This window comes from Canis lupus, chromosome 3 (genome assembly GCF_048164855.1).
Source record: "Canis lupus baileyi chromosome 3, mCanLup2.hap1, whole genome shotgun sequence".
NCBI classification, from domain to species: domain Eukaryota; kingdom Metazoa; phylum Chordata; class Mammalia; order Carnivora; family Canidae; genus Canis; species Canis lupus.
In genome coordinates, this window is record NC_132840.1 from 59189760 (window position 1) to 59217464 (window position 27705).

Consider the following 27705-nt stretch of genomic DNA (forward strand, 5'->3'; position numbering starts at 1 on the left):
ATTGGCGTATAGCTGTTCATAATATGTTTTTAAAATCGTTTGTATTTCCTTGGTGTTGGTAGTGATCTCTCCTTTCTCATTCATGATTTTATTAATTTGAGTCTTCTCTCTCTTCTTTTTAATAAGGCTGGCTAATGGTTTATCTATCTTATTAATTCTTTCAAAGAACCAACTCCTGGTTCTGTTGATCTGTTCCACAGTTGTTCTGGTCTCGATTTCGTTGAGTTCTGCTCGAATCTTTATTAACTCCCTTCTTCTCTTGGGTGTAGGATCTATTTGCTGTTTTTTCTCTAGCTCCTTTATGTGTAAGGTCAGCTTTTGTATTTGAGTTCTATCCAGTTTTTGAATGGATGCTTGTATTGGGATGTATTCCCCCTTAGGACTGCTTTTGCTGCATCCCAAAGATTTTGAACGGTTGTATCTTCATTCTCATTAGTTTCCATGAATCTTTTTAATTCTTCCTTAATTTCCTGGTTGACCCTTTCATCTTTTAGCAGGATGGTCCTTAACCTCCACGTGTTTGAGGTCCTTCCAAACTTCTTGTTGTGATTTAGTTCTAATTTCAAGGCATTATGGTCTGAGAATATGCAGGGGATGATTCCAGTCTTTTGGTATCGGTTCAGACCCGATTTGTGACCCAATATGTGGTCTGTTCTGGAGAAAGTTCCATGTGCACTTGAGAAGAATGTGTATTCAGTTCAGTTTGGATGTAAAGTTCTGTAGATATCTGTGAAATCCATCTGGTCCAGTGTATCATTTAAAGCTCTCGTTTCTTTGGAGATGTTGTGCTTAGAAGACCTATCGAGTATAGAAAGAGCTAGATTGAAGTCACCAAGTATAAGTGTATTATTATCTAAGTATTTCTTCACTTTGGTTAATAATTGATTTATATATTTGGCAGCTCCCACATTCGGGGCATATATATTGAGGATTGTTAAGTCCTCTTGTTGAATAGATCCTTTAAATATGATATAGTGTCCCTCTTCATCTCTCACTACAGTCTTTGGGGTAAATTTTAGTTTATCTGATATAAGGATGGCTACCCCTGCTTTCTTTTGAGGACCATTCGAATGGTAAATGGTTCTCCAACCTTTTATTTTCAGGCTGTAGGTGTCCTTCTGTCTAAAATGAGTCTCTTGTAGACAGCAAATAGATGGGTCCTGCTTTTTTATCCAGTCTGAAACCCTGCGCCTTTTGATGGGGTCATTAAGCCCGTTCACATTCAGAGTTACTATTGAGAGATATGAGTTTAGTGTCATCATGATATCTATTCAGTCCTTGTTTTTGTGGACTGTTCCACTGAACTTCTTCTTAAAGGGGAATTTTAAGAGTCCCCCTTAAAATTTCTTGCAGAGCTGGTTTGGAGGTCACATATTCTTTTAGTTGCTGCCTGTCTTGGAAGCTCTTTATCTCTCCTTCCATTTTGAATGAGAGCTTTGCTGGATAAAGTATTCTTGGTTGCATGTTCTTCTCATTTAGGACCCTGAATATATCCTGCCAGCCCTTTCTGGCCTGCCAGGTCTCTGTGGAGAGGTCTGCTGTTACCCTAATACTCCTCCCCATAAAAGTCAGGGATTTCTTGTCTCTTGCTGCTTTAAGGATCTTCTCCTTATCTTTGGAATTTGCAAGCTTCACTATTAAATGTCGAGGTGTTGAACGGTTTTTATTGATTTTAGGGGGGGATCTCTCTATTTCCTGGATCTGAATGCCTGTTTCCCTTCCCAGATTAGGAAAGTTTTCAGCTAGAATTTGTTCAAATACATATTCTGGCCCTCTGTCCCTTTCGGCACCCTCGGGAACACCAATTAAATGTAGGTTTTTCTTCCTCAGGCTGTCGTTTATTTCCCTTAATCTATCTTCATGGTCTTTTAATTGTTTGTCTCTTTTTTCCTCAGTTTCCCTCTTTGCTATCAACTTGTCTTCTATGTCACTCACTCGTTCTTCCACCTCGTTAACCCTCGTCGTTAGGACTTCTAGTTTGGATTGCATCTCATTCAATTGATTTTTAATTTCTGCCTGATTAGCTCTAAATTCTGCAGTCATGAAGTCTCTTGAGTCCTTTATGCTTTTTTCTAGAGCCACCAGTAGCTGTATAATAGTGCTTCTGAATTGGCTTTCTGACATTGAATTGTAATCCAGATTTTGTAACTCTGTGGGAGAGAGGACTGTTTCTGATTCTTTCTTTTGAGGTGAGGTTTTCCTTCTAGTCATTTTGCTCAGTGCAGAGTGGCCAAAAGCAAGTTGTATTGGGAAAAGGAGAAAAAGAGAGGAGAGAAAGAAGGAAAGAAAAGAGAAAGAGAAAAAAAAAAGGAAGAAAAAAAACGAAAAAGAAAAAAAAAAAGGGAAGAAGAGGAGAAAGAAAAAGAAAGGAGAAAAAAAGGGGGGTGGGGGAAGGAAACAAATCAAAAAGCAAAGCAAAACAAAACAGAACAAAAAAAAAAAAAAAAAAAAAAAGAACCACGGGGGAGTATCTTCTGATTCTGTGTACTTTAAGTCCCTTGGCTTCCTCTGGAAGTTGTCAGTCAGTCTAGCTGGTCTTCTGGGGGAGGGGCCAGCTGTGCTGATTTTCAGGTGTTAGCAGTTGGGGGAGCTGCTGTACCCCTGCCTGGTGCAGGGCTCAGTGGGGGTTGTTTACCCTGTGAGGCCGCAGGAGGAACAGCCCCAGTGGCGGGGCCAGCTCTGGAGCCCTGGAGTCAGCCCACGCAGTAGCTCCAGAGCTCTCGGTCTGCAGGGCCTGGAGGCTCTGGGGCGGGGCCGCTGATCTGCTCAGCTGGGGCAGGAGCGTCCTCGCTGTCCTGGGCCCTCCCGGCCTCTGCCTGTCCCGGGGGAGGCGGGATCCTGGGCTGTGTCCCGGCGCCCTGTGCTCCGGAGCCTGCCGCTGGTGGATTCGCGCTCCCGGGCCGCGCAACCCCCTCCGCGGAGCCGCTGCCCGAGCCCCTCCAAGCTGCTCCTGGAACCGCGCAGCCCCCTCCGCACGGAGCCTCTTCCTCTGCCCGAGCCCCTCCGAGCTGCTCCCGCCCCGCAGCCCCCTCTGCGGAGCCGCCGCCCGAGCCCCTCCAGCTGCTCCGGGTCCCGCCGTGCGCGCTGCAGCCCTTAGGGAGCTCGGCGCACTCTCCCGGGGCGCAGGTGTCTGTTACTGTCCCGGGGAGCCCGAGGGCATCCCCGCCCTCCTGGGTCCTGCTCCACCTCCCTGCGAGCCCCTTTCCGCCCGGGAAGGTCGGTGCAGCTCCTGCTCCTCCGGGACGGGGCTCTCCTGTCCTGGGGACACTCGCCCCGGCCTCAGCCCGGCTCCTCCCGGGGCCCCTCCCCCTCGGAGGCCTTTTGTGTCTTTATTTCTTTTTCCCCGTCTTCCTACCTTGATAGAAGCGCGAACTCTTCTCACTGTTGCATTCCAGGTGTTCTCTCTTTAATTCTCAGGCCGAATTCATAGATTTTCAGGATGATTGGAAGGTTTTCTAGGTAATTTGGTGGAGACAGGTGATTTGGAGACCCTGCTCTTCCGCCATCTTGCCCCCAGAGATCATTTTAAATGCCCTATAATTTAATTTCTAAAAAAAGCAAAATCCTTTGATATTTTGGCCTTTTAACAGTTATTAATGAATTGCCTGGTACATTCCTCACAAATGCATAAAATACACTATAGCATCACACACACACAAAATATGGTTTCAAGTTGCCAGATGAGTGAAGTGAACCTGTGGTAGAATAAATATCTTATAATACTAAACATCCAAATGTGCTTTGAACATGAATGCCTCCTAATTCTGCTTTCTCTTCCTTCTTTAATCCTCCTGAGACTGGGTAGCTCAGGTCACAGAAGGAAAGAGAAGAAAGATAGGAATTAAAAAGAAACATGTACTAAAGAAAGAAGTGTAAAGAGGGAGATAACCAACTAGGGGAATCAACCAGTTTCAATGGGACTTGCAAGGATTTGAATAAGCTGTTTTATATTTAGGACCAACCAATTTGAGGCAATCCCTAAAGAAGCTTATGACTTCACCCCGAGTCCCAGAATGTCAGCAGGGTAAATTCCCTATAAATCACATTTTACAATTCCCTCCCTATTCTTTTTCCATTTTACTCCTTTCATGACAAGAAAATGCCTCGTTCTGTACAACTTGAAATTTTAGAGTAAGTGGGTTGGGTTTTGTCCCAGATGTTCCTGGGGTGGGGTGGGGGTCAGATGAGGACCATCACCAACAAGGGGGCTGGGCTGGGACAAACTGAGTATTGGTGCAGCTCAGAGGGGAAAGCAGTGAAAACAAAAACAAGCTGTGCCTTCTGAGTATTTTATGATAAAAGACCCAGGATACTCCCTTTAAGTGGCTGTGAAAAAATCACACAGATAAAATCCTAAGAAAAAAAATCTATTCTTTTTTGTGTACACACTTAGTTTTATTATAACAAAGCAATTTGTGTCCTTCTAATGTTTAAAACTGAGCATCACCTTTCCTTTCCAGTGAAACAAGAAAATTTAAAAATAAACAGGAAAAAAAATTATAGAGAATGCCAATTCCAAGATCGTATAGGGTTCTGCTGAGTCTCCCATCAAGCGTCAGGGCTCAAGCCAATCTTAGGAGAGAATTTAATCTTAAAAGTATCATCTTAAAAAAAAACTAAAATAAAATAAAAGTGTCATCTTAAACTGTAAAGATGTCTGTTAAACCCCACCTCGGGGTTATAGTGTGGTTTAAATGAGTTAATATGTGCAAAATGCTTAAGATAGTGCATGGCACATAGTAAATTCTTTATTAACATTTCCTTCTGCCAAGAATTTGGAAAAGGAACCCATATAAAAGGTTAGAACAGCACTGATCAACATGGTAGCCTCTTTCCACAAATAGCAATTTAATTTTTAATTCAAATTAACTATAATTAAATAAAGCTAAAAATTCAGTTGTACCAGTCACATTTCAAGTGCTCAATACCACTGGCTATTGTACTGAACACAGCAAATACAGAGCACCTCCACCACTGCAGAAAGTTCTATTGCACAGTGCTATTTAGAAACATCGATGGAGGGGAACCTGGGTGGCTCAGTTGCTTAAATGGCTGACTGTTGGTTTTGGCTCAGGTCATGAACTCAGGGTCATGAGACTAAGGCCCACATCAGGCTCTGCACTCAGGGGGAAGTCTGTTTGAGATTCTCTCCCTCTTCCCCTCTACCCAACACATTCTTTCTCTCTCTCTGTTTCTAAAATAAATAAATCTTTTAAAAATTTTTAAAAAAAGAAACTGATGATGGTGATGGTGATGGTGGTGATGGTGATGGTGGTGATAATGGTGATGGTGGTGATGATGGTGATAGTGACAGTAGTGATGGTGTTGAGGGTGATGGTGGTGATGGTGATGATGGTGACAGTGGTGATGGTGGAGATGATGATAGTGACAACAGAGACCTCAAGGGATGGAATGAGGACAAGAATGTGTTCAGTCAGGCACTCATTAAATACTGAGAGAGGGTTTCCTTGGGACCAGATGCTGTATGAAGTGTTGAGGATACTGTGAATGTTCAGGTGTTTGTTTGCCTACAAGGGTGGGGTGGGGATGGTGTATCAGGAAAATTAATTTAAGGAGACTTGAAGGGTGAGCAGATTTTAGGTAGGAAAATATCACAGAATTTTAAAACTATTTATTATCAGTCTTCCTTACTAAGATCTGTATTCCCTAAACCAAGACCCTGGGTTTTTCACCATTTTTATTTCCTGTTCCTTGTACACGGTTTACTGCATAATAGGTGCTCACCATACATTTATTGAACAAATGAGTTCACAAAGTCAAATATGAATGGAATGAAGATGATCAAGAAAAGAATTCTAGAAATGAACCTGGAGGGAGGAGGAAAGAGAAGGTAGGATGTGTGGAGAGACCAGGGGTTCTGAAAAAACAGAGTGAGCAGAGCACAACACGAGGAGGTGAGTGTGCTGTGCTCTCTGTGAGAGAACAGAGCAAAGGTGAACACAGATCTGCCTTTTCACAACAAAGAAATTAAGCGTAAGAGATTAGATTTATCCAGAAAAGTTAGATTAAAATTATCATATTTGTCTACTTTCTTCCCTAAGTAATCTGTATTAAACTTTGGGTTTAACCCAGCAATTAAAAGGTATGATGGTGGGGGATCCTTGGGTGCCTCAGCAGTTTGGCACCTGCCTTTGGCCCCAGGTATGATCTTGGAGTCCTGGGATCGAGTCCCACATCAGGTTCCCTGCACAGAGCCTGCTTCTCCCTTTGACTGTGTCTCTGCCTCTCTCTCTCTCTCTCTCTCTCTCTCTCTCTGCATCTCTCATGAATAAATAAATAAAATCTTAAAAAAAAAGATCTGCCTTTTCATCCTTTTGCCTAGGGTTGGTCCAACTAGTTTCATATTATGTATTTCCCCTCTTTGTTCCATTTTTTACTTGCACATTCAGAATGAGGAAAGGATGGCCTGGGAGAAGACAGGTTGTATGTTTGCTGCAGGGAGCTACAGAAATGCATGTACACATTGCAAGAATCCAAAGATATGCTTCCTTCCTCCCATAAAAATCTAAGATGAGAGAAATTTAGGGGTTCAGGCTATGCTAATATCCTCTGCTGTTAATTTGTTTTCTGACCTGCACAGACTTACAGGTAGCCTACAGTATCTTCTTAGGATTGTTGCATAATTATTTGATATTAGAAACAATGCTTTGAACATTCCTATATACATACAGAATATATACAATCCTGGGGCACTTGGGTAAGAACTTCTCTTGGGTGGTGGCTCTCAAATTTAACATATTAGAAAATAATCACCTTAGAAGTTGTTAAAATACTGATAATAGGTTGCTATACTTATACATGGAATCTCTAAAAAAAAATTTTGTATATAATAGATAACAGATTAGTGGTTGCCAGAGGTGGGGGGTGTGGACAAAATGGGCGAAGGTGGCCAAAAGTACAAACTTCTAGTTATAAAACAGGTAAGTCCTGGGGATGTGATGTACAGCAAGATGACTGTAGTTAGTAACACTGGATTGTACATCTAAAAGTTGCTAAGAGACTAGATCTTAAAAGTTCTCAGAAAGGAAGTTTATAAGTATGTATGGCCCTGGATGTTAACTAGACTTATTGTGCTGATCATTTTGTAATCTGTAAGTATAATGAATCACTATCTTGTAGCTGAAACTAATTTAATACTATTTGTCAATTATCTCCCTAAAAATGATTTTTTTAAACAAAAGCCTGAGAAACACTAGGATTTACATTTTGCAACTCAATGTAACTAAATGAAATTAAATATCAATTATTGTAAATAACTTTTCCACACACTAAACTCCTCTCAGGCATTGGTAAACCTCAGTCAACACATTTGTTCAGTCATTTATCTAAAACATATTTATTGATTGCCTGCTAGGAGACAGGTGGTATTGTAGGAGGTAGGAATAGAGTGGAAAGTGACTCCAAGTCCATCCCTTCATTGAGCTTACACCGCAGCTGGGATACAGGGGAAAAGTCAAGTAAACAAACACCGTGATTTCGGATAAAAGAGAGACACACACTTTTCAACCAGAAACTGTTTCCTTCTCTCCTCTTTCTTTTTTTTTTTTTTTAATTTTTATTTATTTATGATAGTCACACACAGAGAGAGAGAGAGAGAGAGGCAGAGACATAGGCAGAGGGAGAAGCAGGCTCCATGCACCGGGAGCCTGATGTGGGACTCGATCCCGGGTCTCCAGGATCGCGCCCTGGGCCAAAGGCAGGCGCCAAACCACTGCGCCACCCAGGGATCCCCCCTTCTCTCCTCTTTCTAACCCCATCCTCCTCTTTCCCATTTCTCACTGTCCAAGAGCAGAAGCAGAGGTTTGTTTGCTCTGTCTACAGCCAGAGACACTACCAAGTTCAATTCCTGATACTAGCTGACTGCTCCTTTGAAAATCAGGCAATGAATCCACAAATGTTCACTGAGCAGCTACTATTGCCTCATGGTGAATCTCTGTCCAGCAGAGAATAAAGGAAGAGAAAAGTAAGAACCTAGAGAGCAAGCAATAGACAAAGCAGGCCAATGCTGATGTGCACTTAGCAAGCATCTGCTCAATGACTCAACACAACCACGTGCTGAAGAGTAAGAGACAGGCAAGACCATATTTGTTCAATCAAAAACACTCATTTTTTTTTGCATTTTAAAATATTTAAAATTGGCTTTTACCTTACAATGATGATGCCTTCCACTGGGTAAAATACCACAATGATAAGAGCAAAATAGCATCTGAGAACTATAGAGAAGCTATGGCATGAAAACAATGGTCAGGGTGTACACACACACACACACACACACACGCACACACCACACACACATGCATACATGCTGCTAAACTCCACCCCCAAGGTTGAAACCTTTCTAAAAACAAAGGAACTGGCTGTCACCATCTCCCTCCCCTGCTCCTTAGCATAAGCACAGGGCTACCTGCAGGAATCAGCACAGTACCACCAATGCTTACTACCTAACTTCCTTACACCAGGACTCACTACACTATAGTGAAAATGCCATTCCCAATCATGCCTGTCTCAGTCCCAGTGCTGCTCACCCCCTCTCAGAGAAGCCAGGCCCAAACCCTTGCTTACATCATGTCTCCTAACCTGGGAGTTTTGCTGGGCTTCTTCTCCAGTGGTGATGGCAACAGGCCTCATTTCATAACAGACCAGCTGATACCTCATTAAGACTTGCTGCATTCAGGTCAGGGACCAAACACTGCCCATAACAGACAAGGAGAGCCTCTCTGACGATGACTGGCCTGAAGGATAAAGTGGCCAGGACACAACAGCACAGCACACGCAGCACACACTGGAGACACTTCCAGAAGCGCCAGACCCTGGGAGACGAAGGACATGGGACTGCAGTGCACTCCAGGACCTCCACTTCACAAGGCCATTGCCCTCAAGTGCAGAAGACAGTTCACTTTCCTAACACAGAGAAATAGAGAGAGGCAGACAAGATGAGGAAACAGAGAAATTTGTCCCAAATGAAAGAACAGAATAAGGTCACAGCCAGAGATCTAAATGAAATAGATATAAATAATATGCCTGATAGAGAATTTAAAGTAATAATCATAAGGGTACTCCCTGGACTTGAGAAAAGAGTGAAAAGCATGAGTGAGACCCATAACAGAGAGATAAGGAATGATGTAGCAGAGACAAAGGACTCAATAAATGAAATGAGAAACATGCTTAATGGAACGACCAGCAGGCTAGAAGAAACAGAGGGATGAATTCATGACTGAGAAGAAAGAGTAATGGAAAGTTATCAAGCTGAACAAAAGAAAGAAAAAAAGAATTACACAAAATGAGAATAGATTTAGGGAACTCAGTGACTCCATCTAATGTAGTAAGATTCATATTAGAGGAGTATCAGAAGAGAGAAAAGGGGAGAGAAAATTGTTTGAAGAAACAATAGCTGGAAATTCCCCTTATCTGGGGAAGGAAACAGACACCCAGATCCAGGAGGCACAGAGAACTCCCATCAAAATCAACAAAAGCAGGCCAACACCAAACCATATTGTGATTAAATTGGCAAAATATAATGATAAAGAAAATAATTTAAAAGCAGAAAGATAAAGGAAGGCAGTAACTTATAAGAGAAAACTCATAATACTATCAGCAGATTTTTCAGCAGAAACTTTCCAATCCAGAAGAAAGAGGCATGATATATCCAACATGCGGAAAGGGACAAATCTGCAGCCAATAATACTCCAACCAGCAAGGCTGCCATTCAGAATTTTTAAAAAAGAGGGAAATAAAGATCAGAGTAGATAATATAGGAACTAAATGATACAGAAAGTAAAACAAACAAAAACAACAGAACAGTTCAATGAAACCAGAGTTCTTAAAAAAAATCAACAAAATTGATAACTCTTTAGCCAGTTTTATTAATACTAAAGGTAAAGGATTCAAGTAAATAGAATCACAAAAGAGATAACATCCAACACCTCAGAAATACAAATAATTAAAATTGAATATTATGAAAAACTACATGCCAACACATTGGACAACCTGGAAGAAATGGATAAATTCCTACAAATGTATAAACTACCAAAACTGAAACAGGAAGAAAGAGAAAATTTGAAGATTGATGATCAGCAAAGAAATTGAATCAGTAATCAAAACTCTCCCAACAAACAAGTCAAGGGCCAGATGTTTTCACAGACAAATTCAACCAAACATTTAAAGAAGAGTTAATATCTATTCTTCTCAAACTATTCCAAAACATAGAAAAGGAAAGAAAACTTACAAATGCATTCTATGAAGCTAGCATTACCCTGATACCAAAGCAAACAAAGATTCTACTAAAAAAGACAACTCCAGGCTGATATTCCTGATGAACACAGATGCAAAAATCCTCAACAAAATACTAAGAAACTGAACTCAATAGAACATTTAAAAAATCATTCACGATGAGCAAGTGAGATTTAATCCTGGGATTCAAGCAAGGTTCAATATTTACAAATCAATCAATGTGATAAGTCATATCAATAAAACAAAGGATAAGAACCATAAAATCATTTCAGTAGATGTGGAAAAAGCATTTCATGAAGTACAACATTCATTCATGATAAAAAAAAAACCCTCAATAAAGTAGGTTTAGAAGGAACATATCTCAACATAATAAAGGGCCATCTATGAAAAACCCACTACTGATACCATCCTTACTGATGATAAGAGCTTTGACTAAAACAGACCTTCTCCCCTAAGGTCAGGAAGGAGACAGACATATCCACTCTCACCATCCTTATTCAACACAGTACTGAAAGTCCTAGCACAGCAATGAGACAAAAAAAAAGAAATAAAAGGCACCCAGATCAGTAAGGAGGAAGTCAAATTTTCACTATTTACAGAAGACATACTGTACATACCCTAAGGACTCCACCAGAAACCTACTAGAACTGATAAATGAATTCAGTAAAGTTGCAGAATACAAAATCAGCATATAGAAAACTATTACATTTCTATATGCCAACATACAGAAGAAGAAGAAATTAAGAAAGCAATTCTATTTACAGTTGCACCAAAAACACTAAGATACCTAGGAATAAACCTAACCAAAGAGGTGAAAGACCTGTACCCTGAAAACTATAAAACACTGTTGGAAGAAATTGAATATGACACAAAGAAATGGAAAGACATTCCATGCCCATGGATTGGAAGGAGAAATATTGTTAAAATGTCTATACTACGCAAAGCAATCTACACATTTAAGGCAATCTCTATCAAAATACCAAAGTAGTTTTCACAAAACTAGAACAAATAATTCTACAATTTGTATGGAACCCCAAAATGCCATAAATATCCAAAGCAATCATGAAAAAGAAAAGCAAAGCTGGAGGCATCACAACTCCAGACCTTAAATTATAAATATATATTTATATTTAAATTATGTATTTATAAATTATAAATACAAAGCTTTAGTAATCAAAACAGTATGGTACTGGCAAAAAAATTGACACATAGATCAACAGAATGGAATAGAAAACCCAAAAATGAAACCTCAACTATATGGTTAACTAATCTTTGATGATGTGGAAAAGAATATCCAATGGGAAAAAGACAGTCTCTTCACTAAATGGTGTTGGGAATACTGGACAGCCACGTTCAGAAGAAGGAAACTGGACCTTGCCTTACACACTTTATGACACAAACATAAACTCAAAATGGATGAAATATCTAAATGCGAGACATGAAACAATAAAAATCCTAGAAGAGAATACAGGCAGTAAATTCTCTGACATCAGCCATAGCAACTTTTCCCCTAGATCCATCTCCCGAGCCAAGGAAAACAAAAGTAAAAACAAACTATTGTGACTATATCAAAATAAAAAGCTTCTGCACAGTTTTCAGTCAAGAAAACTGAAAGGCAGTCTATGGAATGGGAAAACATACTTGCAAAAGACTTATCTGATAAAAAGTTAGCATCCAAAATATATGAAGAACTTATAAAACTCAACACCCCAAAACCAAATAATCCAATTAGAAAATGGTGGAAAGGGAGGTGGGCAAGGGGTGGGGGTGACTGGGTGACAGGCATTGAGGGGGGCACTTGATGGGATGAGCACTGGGTGTTTCGTTATAAGTTGGCAAATTGAATTCCGATAAAAAAATAAATTAATTTAAAAAAAGAAAATGGGCAAAAGACATGGACAGATATTTCTCCAAAGACATTCAGATGGCCAACAGGCACATGAAAAGATGTTCCACATCACCCATCATCAGGGAAATACAAATCAAAACTACAATGAGATCCTACCTCACACCTGTCAGAATGGTTAAAATTAACAACACCGTAAACAACAGATGTTGGTGAAGATGTGGAGAAAGGGGAACCCTATTGTACTGTTGGTGGGAATGAAGGCTGGTGCAGCCACTCTGGAGAACAGTGTGGAGGTTCCTCAAAAAGTTAAAAATAGAGCTACCCTATAATCATGCAAATGCACTACTGGATATTTACCCAGAGGATACAATAACACTAATTCAAAAGGATATATGCACCCAGATGTTTATAGCAGCATTATTTACAATAACCAAGATATGAAAGCAGCCCAAGTGTCCATCAGCTGATGAATAAATGAAGAAAATGTGGTTTACACATACAATGGAATGTTATTCAGCCATTAAAAAGAATGAAATCTTGCCATTTGCAACAACATGGGTGGATCTAGAGAATTCAATGCTAAGTGAAATAAGTCAGTCCAAGAAAGACAAATACCATATGATTTCACTCATATGTGGAATTTAAGAAATAAAACCAGCAAATGGGGAAAAAAAAGAAACAGAGAGGCAAACCAAGAAACACATTCTTAGCACTGGAGAACACACTTATGGTCACCAAAGAGGAGGAGGGTGGGGGATGGAGGAAATAGGGGATGGGGATGAAGGACCGCACTTGTGATGAGCACCAGGTGATGTTTGGAAGTGCTGAATCACTATATTTTACACCAAAAGTATGTATGTTAACTAACAGGCATTAAAATAAAAACTTAAAAGGAAGAAAAGAAATTTGTTAAAACTTATTTTAAGGGCAGCCCCGGTGGCGCAGCGGTTTAGCGCCGCCTGCAGCCCGGGGTGTGATCCTGGAGACCCGGGATCGAGTCCCTCGTCGGGCTCCTTGCATGGAGCCTGCTTCTCCCTCTGCCTGTGTCTCTGTCTATCTCTCTCTGTGTGTATTTCTCATGAATGAATGAATGAATGAATGAATGAATGAATAAATAAATAAATAAATAAATAAATCTTTAAAAAAAACTTATTTTAAAAACTCTGAGTCTGTCTTTTCTTTATGAGAACATTTTTTATGTACTGATCCGATTCCTTTATTTGTTATAAAACTATTTAGGACTTCTCTATCTTCATGAGCCAATTTTGATATCTTCTATTATTCTGAAAATTGGCCACAGAGTCTTAAATTTTCAAACTTTGGGCATATGTAATATTTTCATTGTAATTTATTTTTAACTATCTTAAGATTTCTAATTATGATTTCTTCTTTATCTATGAAATGTATAAATGCATACATTAAGATTTATGAAAACTGTTTTTACTTATGAGGGTTTTTTCCCCACATCCTCACTAACACTTGTTTCCTGTGTTATTCATTTTAGCCATTCTGGCAGCTGAGTTGGTATCTCAGTGTGGTTTTGATTTGCATTTTGCTGACAATGAGTGATGTGGAACATCTTTTCATATGCCTGTTGGTCATCTGCTTGTCTTCTTTGAGAAATGTCTGTTCATGTCTCCTGCCCATTTTTTAATTGGATTATTTGTTCTTTTGGTTTTGAATTTTATAAGTTATTTCTACATTTCGGATACTAACCCTTTATTGGGTATATCATTTGCAAATACCTTCTCCCATTCTGTAGGCTGCCTTTTGGTTTTGTTGATTGTTTTCTTTGCTGTGCAGAGGCTTTTTATTTTGATGTAGTCCCAGTAGTTCACTTTGCTTTTGTTTCTCCTGCCTCAGGAGACTTATCTAATTCAATTGCATTGTGATCATATAGTATTTCTATGAGATACATACTCTTTTACTAAAATTTATATGTGCTAGACAATAAAGCAAAACTCAACAAATCTTAATGTTTCACATGTGCTTGAAAAAAGTGGACATTCTTTAAATAGTCATGTTCTATATATATGTCTAATAAATCACGCTGTGTAATTTATCTTTCAAGTTTTCTTATTTATAATTTTTTATTCAACCTATCAAAAATTGAGATTTCCCACCATGATGATAGGTTTTCAATATGGCTCTTACAGTTCCTTCAATATTTGCCTTTATTTCTAAGGCTACTTTATTGTAGGTATGCAGATTTTTAACTTTAATACTTGCAAGATGAATTATACTTTTTTATAATTTTGTAGTTGGCCTCTATTTCCCTACTAATGGATTTCCTTTGAAGCATTTTTTTCTTTTGGTTTAGTGTACCTACCTATATTTCTCTTTGTGTTTGCCAGATGTATCTTTTTTCCTCTCTTGATGTCCAGTTTTTCCATGTCCTTATGTTTTAGATGTCTCAGATTTATTTTTTTTTAATTTTTATTTATTTATGATAGTCACAGAGAGAGAAAGAGAGAGGCAGAGACATAGGCAGAGGGAGAAGCAGGCTCCATGCACCGGAAGCCCGACGTGGGATTCAATCCCGGGTCTCCAGGATCGCGCCCTGGGCCAAAGGCAGGCGCCAAACCGCTGCGCCACCCAGGGATCCCGGACGTCTCATATTTAAATGAAAGATAACTGGATTAAGAAAAATCTATTTTGTAAATCTGTTTTTTTTCACCTTGGTGAATTTTGTCAATTAAATTTTATCTTAACTGATATATACGGACTTTTTTTTACCATCTTATTTTTTGCTTTGAATTTATCCTGTTTCTTTTTCTTGGCTTCTTTTTCCTTGCTTGCTTTTTCCCCAGTTGACTGTTTTCCTCTGTCTTTATTTTCCCTTCACTGATTGGTAGAGTTATACACTCTATTTCCACTCTTCCATATTCTTACAGAAGCTACCTTTGAAGTTTTACAGTGCACAGTTAAAGCATCCCCACTTCCCAAGCAGCATCACTTCAGAATCTTTTTTTTTTTTATGATAGTCACAGAGAGAGAGAGAGAGAGAGAGAGAGAGAGAGAGGCAGAGACATAGGCAGAGGGAGAAGCAGGCTCCATGCACCGGGAGCCCAACGCGGGACTCGATCCTGTGTCTCCAGGATCGCGCCCTGGGCCAAAGGCAGGCGCCAAACCACTGCGCCACCCAGGGATCCCACTTCAGAATCTTTTTAAGTCTGATAACTCCTTCTCAGCTCACATGATTTTAGTTCTGTCTTTTTTTTAAACCTATGAATTATAATTACTATTATTCTCCTATAATGTGTAAATAACTACATATCTACATAGGTATGTTTCATTTCTCCCATTTCTTTGCCATCTCAGACCACCCTCCTAAGAAACACTTCTAGTCTAGTACAGACTGTCCTGACTTATGATAGTTCCACTTACAGTTTTTTGACTTTATGATAGCATGAAAACTATACACATTTGGTAGTGACCATACATCAAACGTTGAGTTTTGATATTTTTTCTAGGACTAGCAGCATGTGGTCTGGTGCTATCTGGATGTTTACAAGATCATTTTTAGTGAATCTGTTATAATCTAGTTTCAGTGCCTTGTAACTGTCTGGAGACCTCTCCTTATTTATTGTCACATATGTGTTGTGGCTTTGTTGTGGTTCCATCTCTTTCATCAATTCTAAAGACTTCGCCAATATTTTTCAGTTATTTCCTCATCTATTCTCTGTATTCTTTGCGTATGGGACTTGGAATACATGTAATGTCTGCAATTCCAGCCTTTCCATCCATTAACCTTGCTCACAGTTCCGCTCACAGTTTACATGATTTTCTGCATTCTAAGAGATTTCTTACTTCCCGTCTTCTAGGTCACGTTTTTCCCCTACAAGCAATTCTCTCTCAGGCTGGATGCAGTCTTCCACACTAACTCTGATCTATTGATCATTTTATCTCAACAATATATTTTTTTTAATTTATGGAAGTTGTTTTGTTGTTTTCCAATATGCTTGTTCATCTTGGACAATTTCTTTTGCTTGTTCACTTTTGTGATTCCATCTTGATCTCTTTGCTTAATTCAAGTAATTTTATTTTCTTATCATAAGTCCTTCTACAAATTCCTTGGGGGATTTATATCTCGTATATGGTTTCTGTTGACTCCCACTCATGATGGCTGTTTCCTTGTGTAAGATGAATTAAATAAATACACACTCATAATCAAGGATCACCAATTTGTGGAGAATTTAGAGGACAAGTATTAATTGAGGAGTCTCAGGGCCAAGGGGTATCCTGAACCTGAGATCAGGAGTTCTGCCTTTCAAGAGAACTCACTGTGCAGCACTGCTCTGCTAACCTCTGTCTTGTGATGTGGAAAAACAGAGGCCGGGATGCTTATTCTCCCCACTTCCTGCAAGTACAGAAATATAAATTGTTTTATGCAGAATTTAGTTGTTTTGTAATAGGATGGCTGCTAATGTAATCTATTCTACTACACCATTGGAGGCAGAATTACAAAAAAATTTTTCAAAACTTCATAATATTCAGAAAAAGAAAGCCAGCTAATTTGGCTTTGACAATAAACTTATTTAATAAGAAAATTTTTCTCCTTTGGGTAATTTTATTCCTTCAAATCTTGGGTGATCTGAATAAGAACAAACTTAGTCCATAGTTTATGAAATTACAGATAATCCAAATCAGGAAGAAGGTCAATATTAAGATAGAAATAAAATTCTTTGTCTTCTAGTTTAAATATAAAATTACTGCATCATACTTTTACTTAAGAAACAAACTAGAAAGTTCACTTTTCTCATATGCTTTCTCATAAAACACTACATTACTTTCCTGACATTGTATCAAGCAAAACATATAGAAACATCATTTATTCTCCTAAAAGATATCAATAGCACCTAGTATATAGTAGTATTTGATGAGAATCTGCTGAATTAAAGTATAATATTTCCCATCTTATCTGATAATATCTGATCATTGGATCCTAGGCAGAAAAATGAATGTTTAAATCCCATAGCTTTTTCTTGGATAAATATATAGTAATGGTTTTCTTGATTTAAATTAGGTTTAGTTCCTAACTCTGGTTTTCATAGTCAACCTAAAGTAGCTGAAACAAAATTCCAAAATTTGGAGGAATTTTTTAAATGTTATTCCCAGGCAATCCTAGTAATTATGATCTTGTTGGACCATCATAATTCTTAGGGAATCTATATTTAAAAAACAACTCAAGGGATTCTGATACGTAGCCAGATTTGCAAACTGTATCCTCATCTTCTGGGACATATGTTTAGACAAGAGGCTGATAATATATTCTCTGTGTTTATATCACATAATATGCAACACTTTGAAATAATTGATCCAATTTTTAGAGGACAGATTGTAATGAAAATCAACTAGATGACTTTGATTACTGTAGAGTTTGCCCAGGCACAACTTGGTCCAAATCAAAGTTATCAATATGATGCAACATTCAGACCATTTTCACTTAACCATTTCTTTCTCACTTTCTTGAATTTAAGTTGGATTATTTCATCAAGTACTTAAGAATTTCCTAGATAGGGCAGCCATGGTGGCACAGTGGTTTAGTGCCACCTGCAGTCTGGGGCATGGTCCTGGAGACCCGGGATCAAGTCCCACATCAGGCTCCCTGCATGGAGCCTGCTTCTCCCTCTGCCTGTGTCTCTGTCTCTCTGTCTCTCTCTCTCTCCCTCTCCATGTGTGTCTCACATTAATAAATAGATAAAATCTAAAAAAAATTTTTTTAAAAAAAGAATTTCCTAGATAAAAAGAGCTTTGGTCTCAGAAAACTCAGTTTTTACGCAATTGTTTCCATATAACTTACATAAAAATTCAAGAACCTTTCACCATTTTAGTAAAAACAAAAAAGATAGACCCCCCTGGGTATTTTGTCAACACAGTATAAAAAATGAAATAGTTAGTATTAATATATTCTTGTTTGTAGGATTATTAAAAATATTTAACAAGCACCATCTTAGGACTCAAGCATATATCACATGCTCTTAGAATTCATCCAAAAACCTGAGGTGCAAGAACATGAAACTCCAATATTGCAGTGCTTCTGAAAAAACTAAGATGAAAACATGGTACCTTAGCAGCAAAAGCTAGCAACACCATTTGAGGTCCAGGGAGAAAGGAACTGAAGTGATAAGGCCAATCCACTGAAATCACTTTGGATAAAAGAAACATCAATGCATTCATCCAACAAATATTTCATGAGTGCCTGGTCACTGTTTGCAGACCAGCTCCCTGTTCTCAGGGAGGTGCCATTCTCCTGGCGGGGAAGAAGTACAAACAAGAAGCAAACAAACATGAGCTCACATAAACTGTCAGATACGAGCTCAAGTTCTGGTTCAGATGCTGGACAGCTGTAAAATGAGAAGTTACGTTTCTGAAACCTCTGCTTCCTCATTTACAGATGGAAATCATATAACACAAGTTTGCTATGAGAATCAAATAAGCTAATATAAATAAAGCAAAAGACTCTCATAGTCTTATCTGTGTTTCAAAGTCAGCTGGAGAATAAAGTTCAAATCTTGTAAATTCTGGACTGACCAGAAAAGGTGTCCTTTGCTTATCTTTCCTATCCCATTCTCTCCTTTACCCCAATTCCAGAACCAAACACCAGGAACTCCATGTAACTGCAAAGTCATTTTAATTGCCCAGCACCAACAGCTTTTGGTCTATCATAGATTCTTTTAATTCTTTAAGGAAATGCTGCATCACCATCATTCTTTTGGGAACAGAGGACAGGTCTGTGTAGGATAACAAGGGCATTGAAGATTCTGAGTGGAAAAGTGACTCAGAAAATCCATTTCTGACATGAAGGAACTTAGGAAATACATTAACCAAATTCATTTTGTTTAGATTTCCTTTTTTTCATCTGTGCATAAGAGTTATATGCGACCCAACTCTGTATGTAATTAAGTCTAAAAAGCTTTTCAATAGATATAAAACAAAAATCTAAAGTATAGTTTAATTGATAGCATTTTTTTTTGCTTATATGTTGAATGCATATAAAATATCAGGGCAGGTTACACAATTGATAGAACTTTAGATTCAATGAAACATGGTGTTCATGGGTCCCAAATATGACGCCTGGGACATCAAAGAACTTAAGCAAATATTTGTTAAAAGAAATTAATGCATCCTACAAAATGGAATACAGTGTCTGGCCCTGAATGCCCAGCCACGAAAAGATGTTCTGCAGAAAACAGTCTCCCAGGTAGTAGCAGGGATTTTATCCTGCCCAGGCATCAGCTTCTTGCCACTGCCAGCCACCCTCCAACTCATTCACTGCAAAATTCTTGTTCAAAGAATTTAACATAGTAACAATAACAACTAGTTTTATCTGTTACAGTTTAACTGCCTAAAAGAATTTTAAAAAGAGCTTTAGAAACACGTCATTTCCAATTCTTATTATAAATCCCATGATGATTTTCAGTAATGTCCATGAAGAGATCTCATCCCAATTTTGTGTGAGAATTTTGTGCTACAAACCAGAGCTATGGGAATTTAAAGATGAAACATGTCTTGAGTAGACAATGAGTTTTGTTTTTTTTTTTTTCTAGAGAGAGAGAGAGAGAGAGAGGCAGAGACACAGGCAGAGGGAGAAGCAGGCTTCATGCACCGGGAGCCCGATGTGGGATTCGATCCCGGGTCTCCAGGATCGTGCCCTGGGCCAAAGGCAGGCGCCAAACCGCGGCACCATCCAGGGATCCCGACAATGAGTTTTAATATGACTATCCACACTGTAATTGCCTCTAACAATATGCACTTTCAGATGAAGACACGTAAAATGCTTTTTTTTTTTTTTTTTTTTTTTTTTTTTTTTCGTAAAATGCTTTTAACCATGATGCAGATCATGCAGTGAAATCTGCACTTTCACACCAGCCAGTGAATCAGGTCAGCTTTCTGATGCAGCCTGCATCACAGCACCAAAGCAACTTAATTTTCACAGGCCGAAATGAAGAATAAAAGAAACCTTTCTCTTTCATTACCTCTGCAGAGTCATCCTCAGCTTGTGGGCCATTTGATAAAATTAGTAAATCAGCTACAGATTAGTCAGTTTGGGCACATTCATAATTTTCCTTTGGTGATAAAGATTGGCAGTTCAAAAACCTGGCATCCCTGTTTATCTGGATAAGTGATAAAATGGAGCCTGCCTGCCTTCCTTCCTTCCTTCCTTCCTTCCTTCCTTCCTTCCTTCCTCTTTCTGTCAACTATTCAGTATAATCGTTAGCAAGTCACTTAACCTCTCTGCTGTGGTATTTTTTTCTTTCTTATCAGTAAAATCAGTAAAACGGGCTTGTTGAATACATATGAAGTATGTTAATATGTACAAGGCAGCCTCCTACATAGAAGCCCCTAAAGCCCCTAACAAATCTAGCCACTGTTTTCATTATTGCTGCACATGATCATATAAGGTCAACAGAGATGAGTGAATAAATAGATTATTAACTCAGTGGAAGAAGTGGAATAGAAAGCTCGATCCTCAAAGGTGATGATTTCAACAGAAAGAGAAGGTAGAGGTGAAGCATACTGATCTTCCTAACTTTCCTCCTGTCCTGTCCCCTCACCCAGAGGGTGATATGCTGAGCACAGGACCACAATCTTGCTTCAGGAAATGAGGGCCAACCTGTGCTGTCTCAAGTCCCTATGAAAACACAGAGGAGAAATGATGAGTGTGCTCTCCAAGGGCACCTGCCACCACATATCCAGCTGCGTGGACGCTGAGAGGGTAGGGAATGGGTGCAACCTCCCAACCCAACAACTTACTAGCTGTGTAACTCCTTGAACATTGCTTAACCTCTCTAAATTTCAGCATTGTCATTTATAAAATGGACATTAAAAGTAGCCTAGAGGCCACTCCAAAGAGCAAACTACGTTTGAATGACAGGTAGAAAAGGACCTGCTACAAGGTAGTTATTCAAAACTATATGTAATATATCTGTTCCCGAAATACATGTACATATTTTTGATTAGTCCTCTACAGAAACAGCAACTTGCACTAAATGGTAAATAACTCTAGTTAACATTACTTCTCCTCTTTGCCCTGGCTGAGTTACCTGGATGAGGTAGAGAACAATGATGCTGCGATCATATATGTTGTTTGGGAATCTGTAACATTCATTTCTAGATGCTCGCTGCAAACAGACATTCTCTAAGAAATGTGATTCAATCAATTCCAAAGACTTGAGAATCTTGAACAGCATACCAATTTTAGATGCCAAAGTTTAACTGAAATTTGGCATATAGATGAGTACTTCTCCCTGTCCTGAAAGCCCGAGAAGATTCCTACACAAAGAGCAATCACAAATAGTAATTTCATCCAACTGGATCCAATTATATTTAGCATACTTCACAAAGAGGGAGAAAAATAAGAATGGATTTAAGAAAATGTTTTCCTTTTATGATTTACTCTCTAGGAGGCGAAGATGAATTGCCTTATGAAGTTACTTCTTATAACACAAGGAACATAACTGTCTAGAAAAAAAATATGCAATGTCTTTCTAGAGGCAAATCAACATCTTGTTACAGAATACATGAGGCCCTTTCAGCGTATCTGGCAGTGACTCCACAACCTGCAAAGCTGACCCCTAAAAAACATCTTCATGATAATAATTTGTTAGCAGCGGATGTTGCTTCAAGCCAGGGGAGGTTTGGAACCAAAACAGGTTGTCTCTGTCATGTAGAACAGACCTCCAAAGTGGTCAATTAAGAGACCCACCAAATATCCAAGAGATGGAACAGAGGTCCATTCATAAATGAAGAAGGGGAAGCAAATCCAAAGGTGACTTTTACATTTGCTTTTCTCCTACTAGTAGCTTCCAAACTGCAAACCCTTCACCAAAGCCCAGGTCTATGCTTTATGATTATATTCTATTTTTTTCCCGAAGGTCATAATGGATCCTTAGGATTCTCTGTGAAGTCTACACTACTATGTATGAATCCCTTTTTGGCCATATTCATATTTAAAGAGACCCTATCAGCCATGGAACATTGACTTTGTATAAAACATTATGTGAATAATTTCTTTTATATAAAAGAAAACCACAGTTCATACAAGCTACACATTATATAACAGATATCAAGATAATGTGAGTACATTTCCATCATATATATTTTTATTTTAGAGTTTACTCCTTCAAGTCATTTGTATCTTAGTTCATTTTATATATCTCCTCCTATCTTTAATGTTCAGCAATTTCAAAATGGTATGTTTAAATGAGTTTAGTTTTCTATATTGCACTGATATTGTTGTACTTCATAAACACGAGAATTCACCATTTCTGGAAAATTATCACCCATTATCTATCCCAATGTTACCTCTCCCCTGTCTGTATTTTCCCCTTCTGGGACTTCTATCTTCTAGTTCCATAACTCAATGATGTTGATATGTTTCATTTATTTATGTCTGCATTCTGGGTATTATCACCAAATTTGCTATGGTCAATCTGCATTTTAATCCTTCCACTGAATTTTTTATTTCAAAATTATACTTTTCATTTATAGATTTTCCATCTGTCTTTAAAAAATTAGTCTTACTTTCTTAGGGTTTGATTTCTTGTTACATGTTGTCAATATTTTATACATGCCCATCTTACATTCTTTCTTGTGTTGTTATATTATGTCAAGTGTTTACATTTAAAAACTGCTGTTATGTGTTATGCTGACTCTTCTCATGGATCATATCATCTGCTCAGTCTCAGTCCTGGCCAATTGTTTCCTTGTATGTTTGGTCACATATTACTGTGAGCATTTCCTCAGAAGGCTTGCTGTTTCCTTGAGGATCCTTGGCAGGGGGTACGATTGCTTCAGGACAGCTTTGTGTTTTCCTCTGTGAGGAGCCCCAGGGGTATTTTTTTAAATATAAATTTATTTTTTATTGTTGTTCAATTTGCCAACATATGGAATAACACCCAGTGCTCATCCCATCAAGTGCCCCCCTCAGTGCCCATCACCCAGTCACCCCCACCCCCCGCCCACCTCCCCTTCCACCTCCCCTAGTTCATTTCCCAGAATTAGGAGTCTCTCATGTTCTGTCTCCCTTTCTGATATTTCCCAGGGGTATTTTTTGACAGGAATATTTCTAGGTCAGCAGGTGGTATAAAAAAACAAAAACAAAAACAAAAACTCACAAGACACAGGCACAATGAATAAAATTCTTAGCAGAAGATTTCTTTCTTACTAGTCAAGTTTTTGTTTTCACTCATGGCTGGTGGCATTTATTAAAGGAAGGGTCCTGGTTTCACGCAGGGATAGGAATCCCTTGATTCCAGCTCTGGGCCTCATTTGGAACCAAGGCCTTAGCTTCACCTCTGTGCCATGCAGATATTGGAATCCAATCTCTGTGGTCACATTGATCCATCCCCTGTGGGGCAGCCACGGGTCAGTTCATACACAGGCTGTACTTGACTTTTCACTGCTTTGCTTCAGGCACATGGTAATAATCCTCTCTTGTTGATTGATTGATTGCAAAATTAGTTAATGTTTTGAAGTCATTTTAAATATTTAACTCAGTATTACTAGGTATTTGTACAGAATTTTTTTAGATTATCTCAGTCTACTGCATTGCCAGAGCTTTAGTTTATAAACACTTCACTGTTTCATTATTTATAATCATTTAATCAATTAGTCCTTCCCAAGCAGAAGTGTAGTAGAACTGTATTTCAGATGTTGAGTAGTTAGAAACCCTTCACATTATTTTTTATGTCCAGGATTCTTTCCCATGTTCAGAAGTAATGGACTAGAGACATACTTTTAACTTCTAAGTGAAATAGCTCTGAAATGCCTCCTGGGATCCAGGAAGGATGTGGGTCATTTCTTGATAATCACCATTACAAACTGATCAAAAAAGGGAGTGTATTAACTGATTTCTAACTAAAAGTTGGAAAGAGAGAAAGGGGATCTTTTTTTCTACATATCATTTTGAATGTTACCCCTCAAACACTATTGAGGCCTGAAAATATGCAACTGCTCTCAAATAAGATGATGTGCCACAATTTTCAGTAGTAAAAGCCTCATGATATAAACAATATAACATGAAAGTCTTTCTACACATGTAAACTATGAAACAGAATTTTAAGCAAAAGTCATAGAATTTGTTCCACAGAAATTACAACTTTCAATAATTTGTGATCTTATAAGGGAAAAATATCAATGATTTGAGAAAATGGTGATACCCATATCTACAGTGTACTAATGATTGCCACCTTCACAAATAATACCTTATACTATAACATATCATATTAATTATAGTATGATTCGACATGATGCGGGGGTGTTCACGAATTGAAGCACATTACAATATCTCCGTCATCTTCTGCTGTCCTGGTCTACACATTTAGAATGGTCTGAGTTTCCTGAAGCAAGAAAGGAGAATTATTCTCTAGAGAGTAGGTAATGTTAAGAAGTAGATATATCAATAAGGCAGTGGATCACGTTCAAAGAAAGTACGGGGCAAAGTTTACAGAACAACTTAGAATTATCACTTCACTTAGTCCCTGTCACTACTAATTTACAACCACAAATTTTTAAAATCAAATTATTATTTCCCACACACAGAGTAACAGATGATTATAGAATAATCAGGTGAAAAAAATCTAAATTTTCTCTACAGGACAGTCTAATTTTTAAAAAGCAGTATAGCTTTTTAAAGTTGCTTAATTAGCTGCAGATGACATTACCAAATATATAACCTTCAGTCTTAGTAGGTCTCGTCTAAGCCAATAAAAAAAATTCACTTTTGTTTTAAACATATACCCTCAAAGCACATTTGAAAATAGCTGTATTCAGAATATGTAGGATTGACTTTTTTTTTTCTTCACATGTATCTCCTTGTTCCTCAGAGCATAGTCCATGGACAGCATCATCTCAGAGACTGTTAGATATGCAGAATCTTGGGCTACACCTAGGCCCCACACAATCTGAATCTGCATTTTAACAAGATTCCCAGGTGATTCGTTCGCCCATTAAGGCTAGAGAGACACTGTGCTATAGACATAGAAATATTTTCTAATTTAATGTCAAGAACAAGATTTCTTTTGTGGATGATGGAAATGTTGTGGAAGACTCTCATAGAGAGTGATGATTTTTTTCACACTTTTGTGGATATATTAAGCACTGATCTGTACAATGTGAACGAATTCTATGGTATGTGAAATATATCTTGATATTTGAAAAAGGAAGAAAAGATAATAGTAAGTGCTTCAAATTGTACAGCACAGAGATGAATGGAACCAGCTCCAACTTTTTTTCTCTTATCTTGAGAAAAAATTAGATGCACCATTTCCTGGGGCTCACCTCTTCCTGAGAAAGGGAACAGCCCATCTGAGATTCTGGGCACACCTGACCTACCACTGGAAGGCGCACCTTTCATCACAAGGTTGTGCCAGGAGCCTGGCAGGGGGGAGACGGTGAGGAGGTGAGCGCCCCCCGCTCGAGCCGCTTACCCCGCTGCTGCTCAGCACCGCCTTCCTTGGAAACCGCGCGGAAACAATGTCAGGAAGCCACACCATCCAATCAAGGGAAGTGCAGAGAAGCAGGAACGCTATCTGCCGGCTGCACGTGCGCTCGCAGAGCCTGCTCCTCACCCCCACCCTCTGACTGCCCCTGTCGCCCCCGCCGCCCCCGCAGAAACCCCGCCAGCTTCTAAATCAAACCTTCTAGTTACTCTACCCCCTGGCATCTACATCGGACGACTCTCCCCCCCCCCCCCCCCCACCGGGTGCCCTCGGTGAGTGCTTGGCGCTCGGGCTGGGACAGCGCACAGGGCTCCCGCGGCCCCGACCTCACCGGGAGACCTGCGGTGGGCGCAGGATGTGCGGGGCAAGCCCACCCGGCACTGGCACCTCTGAACTTCTGCGCGGCCTGGCCGCGACAGGGAGCGCAGGGCAGGGGCAGGCAGGGGCGCGGGGCGCGCGGGCAGCGCCGGGGACCCTAGAGTTGTAACCCTCTGTCCCTCGGACGCGGAGTCCGGCAGCCACGAATGCGAGCCAGTGCCTGGCCCAGACTGTGCGTTCGGCGCAGCGACAGGGGTCTGAGCCGACTGGGAGCCAGCCGGGCTGGAGACGGACCCGTGACATCGTCCGTGGGGCCGGGGGGTGCCGTGGGTCACGCTCTCCTGGCCCAAGTCCCCGCGTGCGCTCAGCAGGGCCACCCCCCGGACGCGCGGCCCCCAGCTCCCCGGCCCCTCAGGCTCTGTCCAGGCTCGCGTGGCCGAGGAGGGACATGCGGGTCCAGAGGCCCCTCCGCCCGCGCCCCCGGCCCGCGCCCCCGCGCCCCCGCGCCTCGCGCCCCTGCGCCCGACCGCCCCGGGCCCGCACTCACAGGCAGGGATAGTAGCCGTAGGCCGGCCGCGGGGGCTGAGGGCCGCCGTCGTCTCCAAGCTCCGAGTCCAGGAGCAGATAGTCCTGGCTCTGGTTGCGCCGCGCGCCGGCCCCGGCCGCCCTCCGGGGAGAGCCGCCCCTGCCGGGGGCGAACCCCCGGCCCTGGTTCATGGCTCGCGCGCCTGCCTGGCCGGCGGGGGCCGGGCTCCCGGGGAAGGCACGTCGGGCTGCGCGGCCCGGGCCCCAGCGGAGGTGAGGGCTGCGGACTCCGGCGGCTCCGAGCTCCGCCAGCCGCTCCCAGGCCGGCCCGGGGCGAAGTCGCCACTCGGGGGTACCCGGGGGACCTAGCCCAGCGCGTCGGGTGAGGGGACCCCGCGGGGAGGGGGCCGGGGCCTCGGGGCGGAGCGAGCGCGGGCGGGGCGGGGAGCCGAGCGGGCGGCGCGGGGCGTGGAGCCAGGAGTCCCGGTGGCGACCGGACTGCGGCGGCGCTGCGCCCGCCTCCCCTGGGGCCCGCGGGGGTCCCCGCCTTCGAGGGGTTCGGCGGCCTCCGCGCTTCACCCGCTGCCCTGGACTAGGTGGAACCACGCGCTCGCCCTCCCTCTTTGCTCTTTTTCTTTTCCCATTTTTCTCTTCTCTCCTCTTTTTCTTTCCTCCTTTCCTCCTTCCCTCCTTCATTCCAGTCTCTTTCTCTCTTCCCCCTAAGTCTGCTTATTTGGAAATAATACAAATTGAGAACTTTCTAGGAAGGTTCCTTTAAGGAAGATTCTTGAAGTACCAAAGAAACTTGTTTTGTTTTTGTTTGTTGCAAAGGACAAGAGCCTCTCCTTTCTCCAGACCGTCTTCAGTCTCTTAGGGCATCTTCTCTCCCGTCCCCAACCCCTGAATTTACTGTAACTCTTTATTTTAAAATGAACGACGTTCTATGTTCCCAACACCAGATGTGCCCAGTTCCTGAGCAACAAAAATAGGCAGGCATTTTATGATGAGACGATAAAGACAGCAGCCTACTTACTTCAGAGAAAACCTTTCTTTCCATCTCTGCAAATGCTGAAATTATTTCTCTGCCAGATGTTTTCTCCATTTCTAAACTGTTTTTAAGATTTAGTTTTAAATTCTGTTTAATCCTCACAGATGTGAGAATTTAAAACTTCTCAGCAAGAATGAATCAATATCAATAGTTGTTTAAGAATCAATCAATTAGGAATCCGATTCATTTATTCAACAAATACTTAATCAATGCCAACTGTGTACCAAGCACCATTTTAGGATTCAGAGACAAATTAGCCTGATAAGGGC

General features: G+C 40.5%; 1 protein-coding gene across 1 annotated transcript in view; it reads right to left on the reverse strand.

The window, feature by feature from the left end:
- The window catches only part of TRPC6 (transient receptor potential cation channel subfamily C member 6), a 110992-nt gene extending 84412 nt beyond the window's left edge, over positions 1 to 26580 (reverse strand). Inside the window, exon 1 of the mRNA XM_072821713.1 lies at positions 26411 to 26580. Within this exon, the coding sequence (XP_072677814.1) occupies positions 26411 to 26580 (170 nt within the window). The remainder of the gene's footprint in view (positions 1 to 26410) is intronic.
- Positions 26581 to 27705: the final 1125 nt, after the last annotated feature.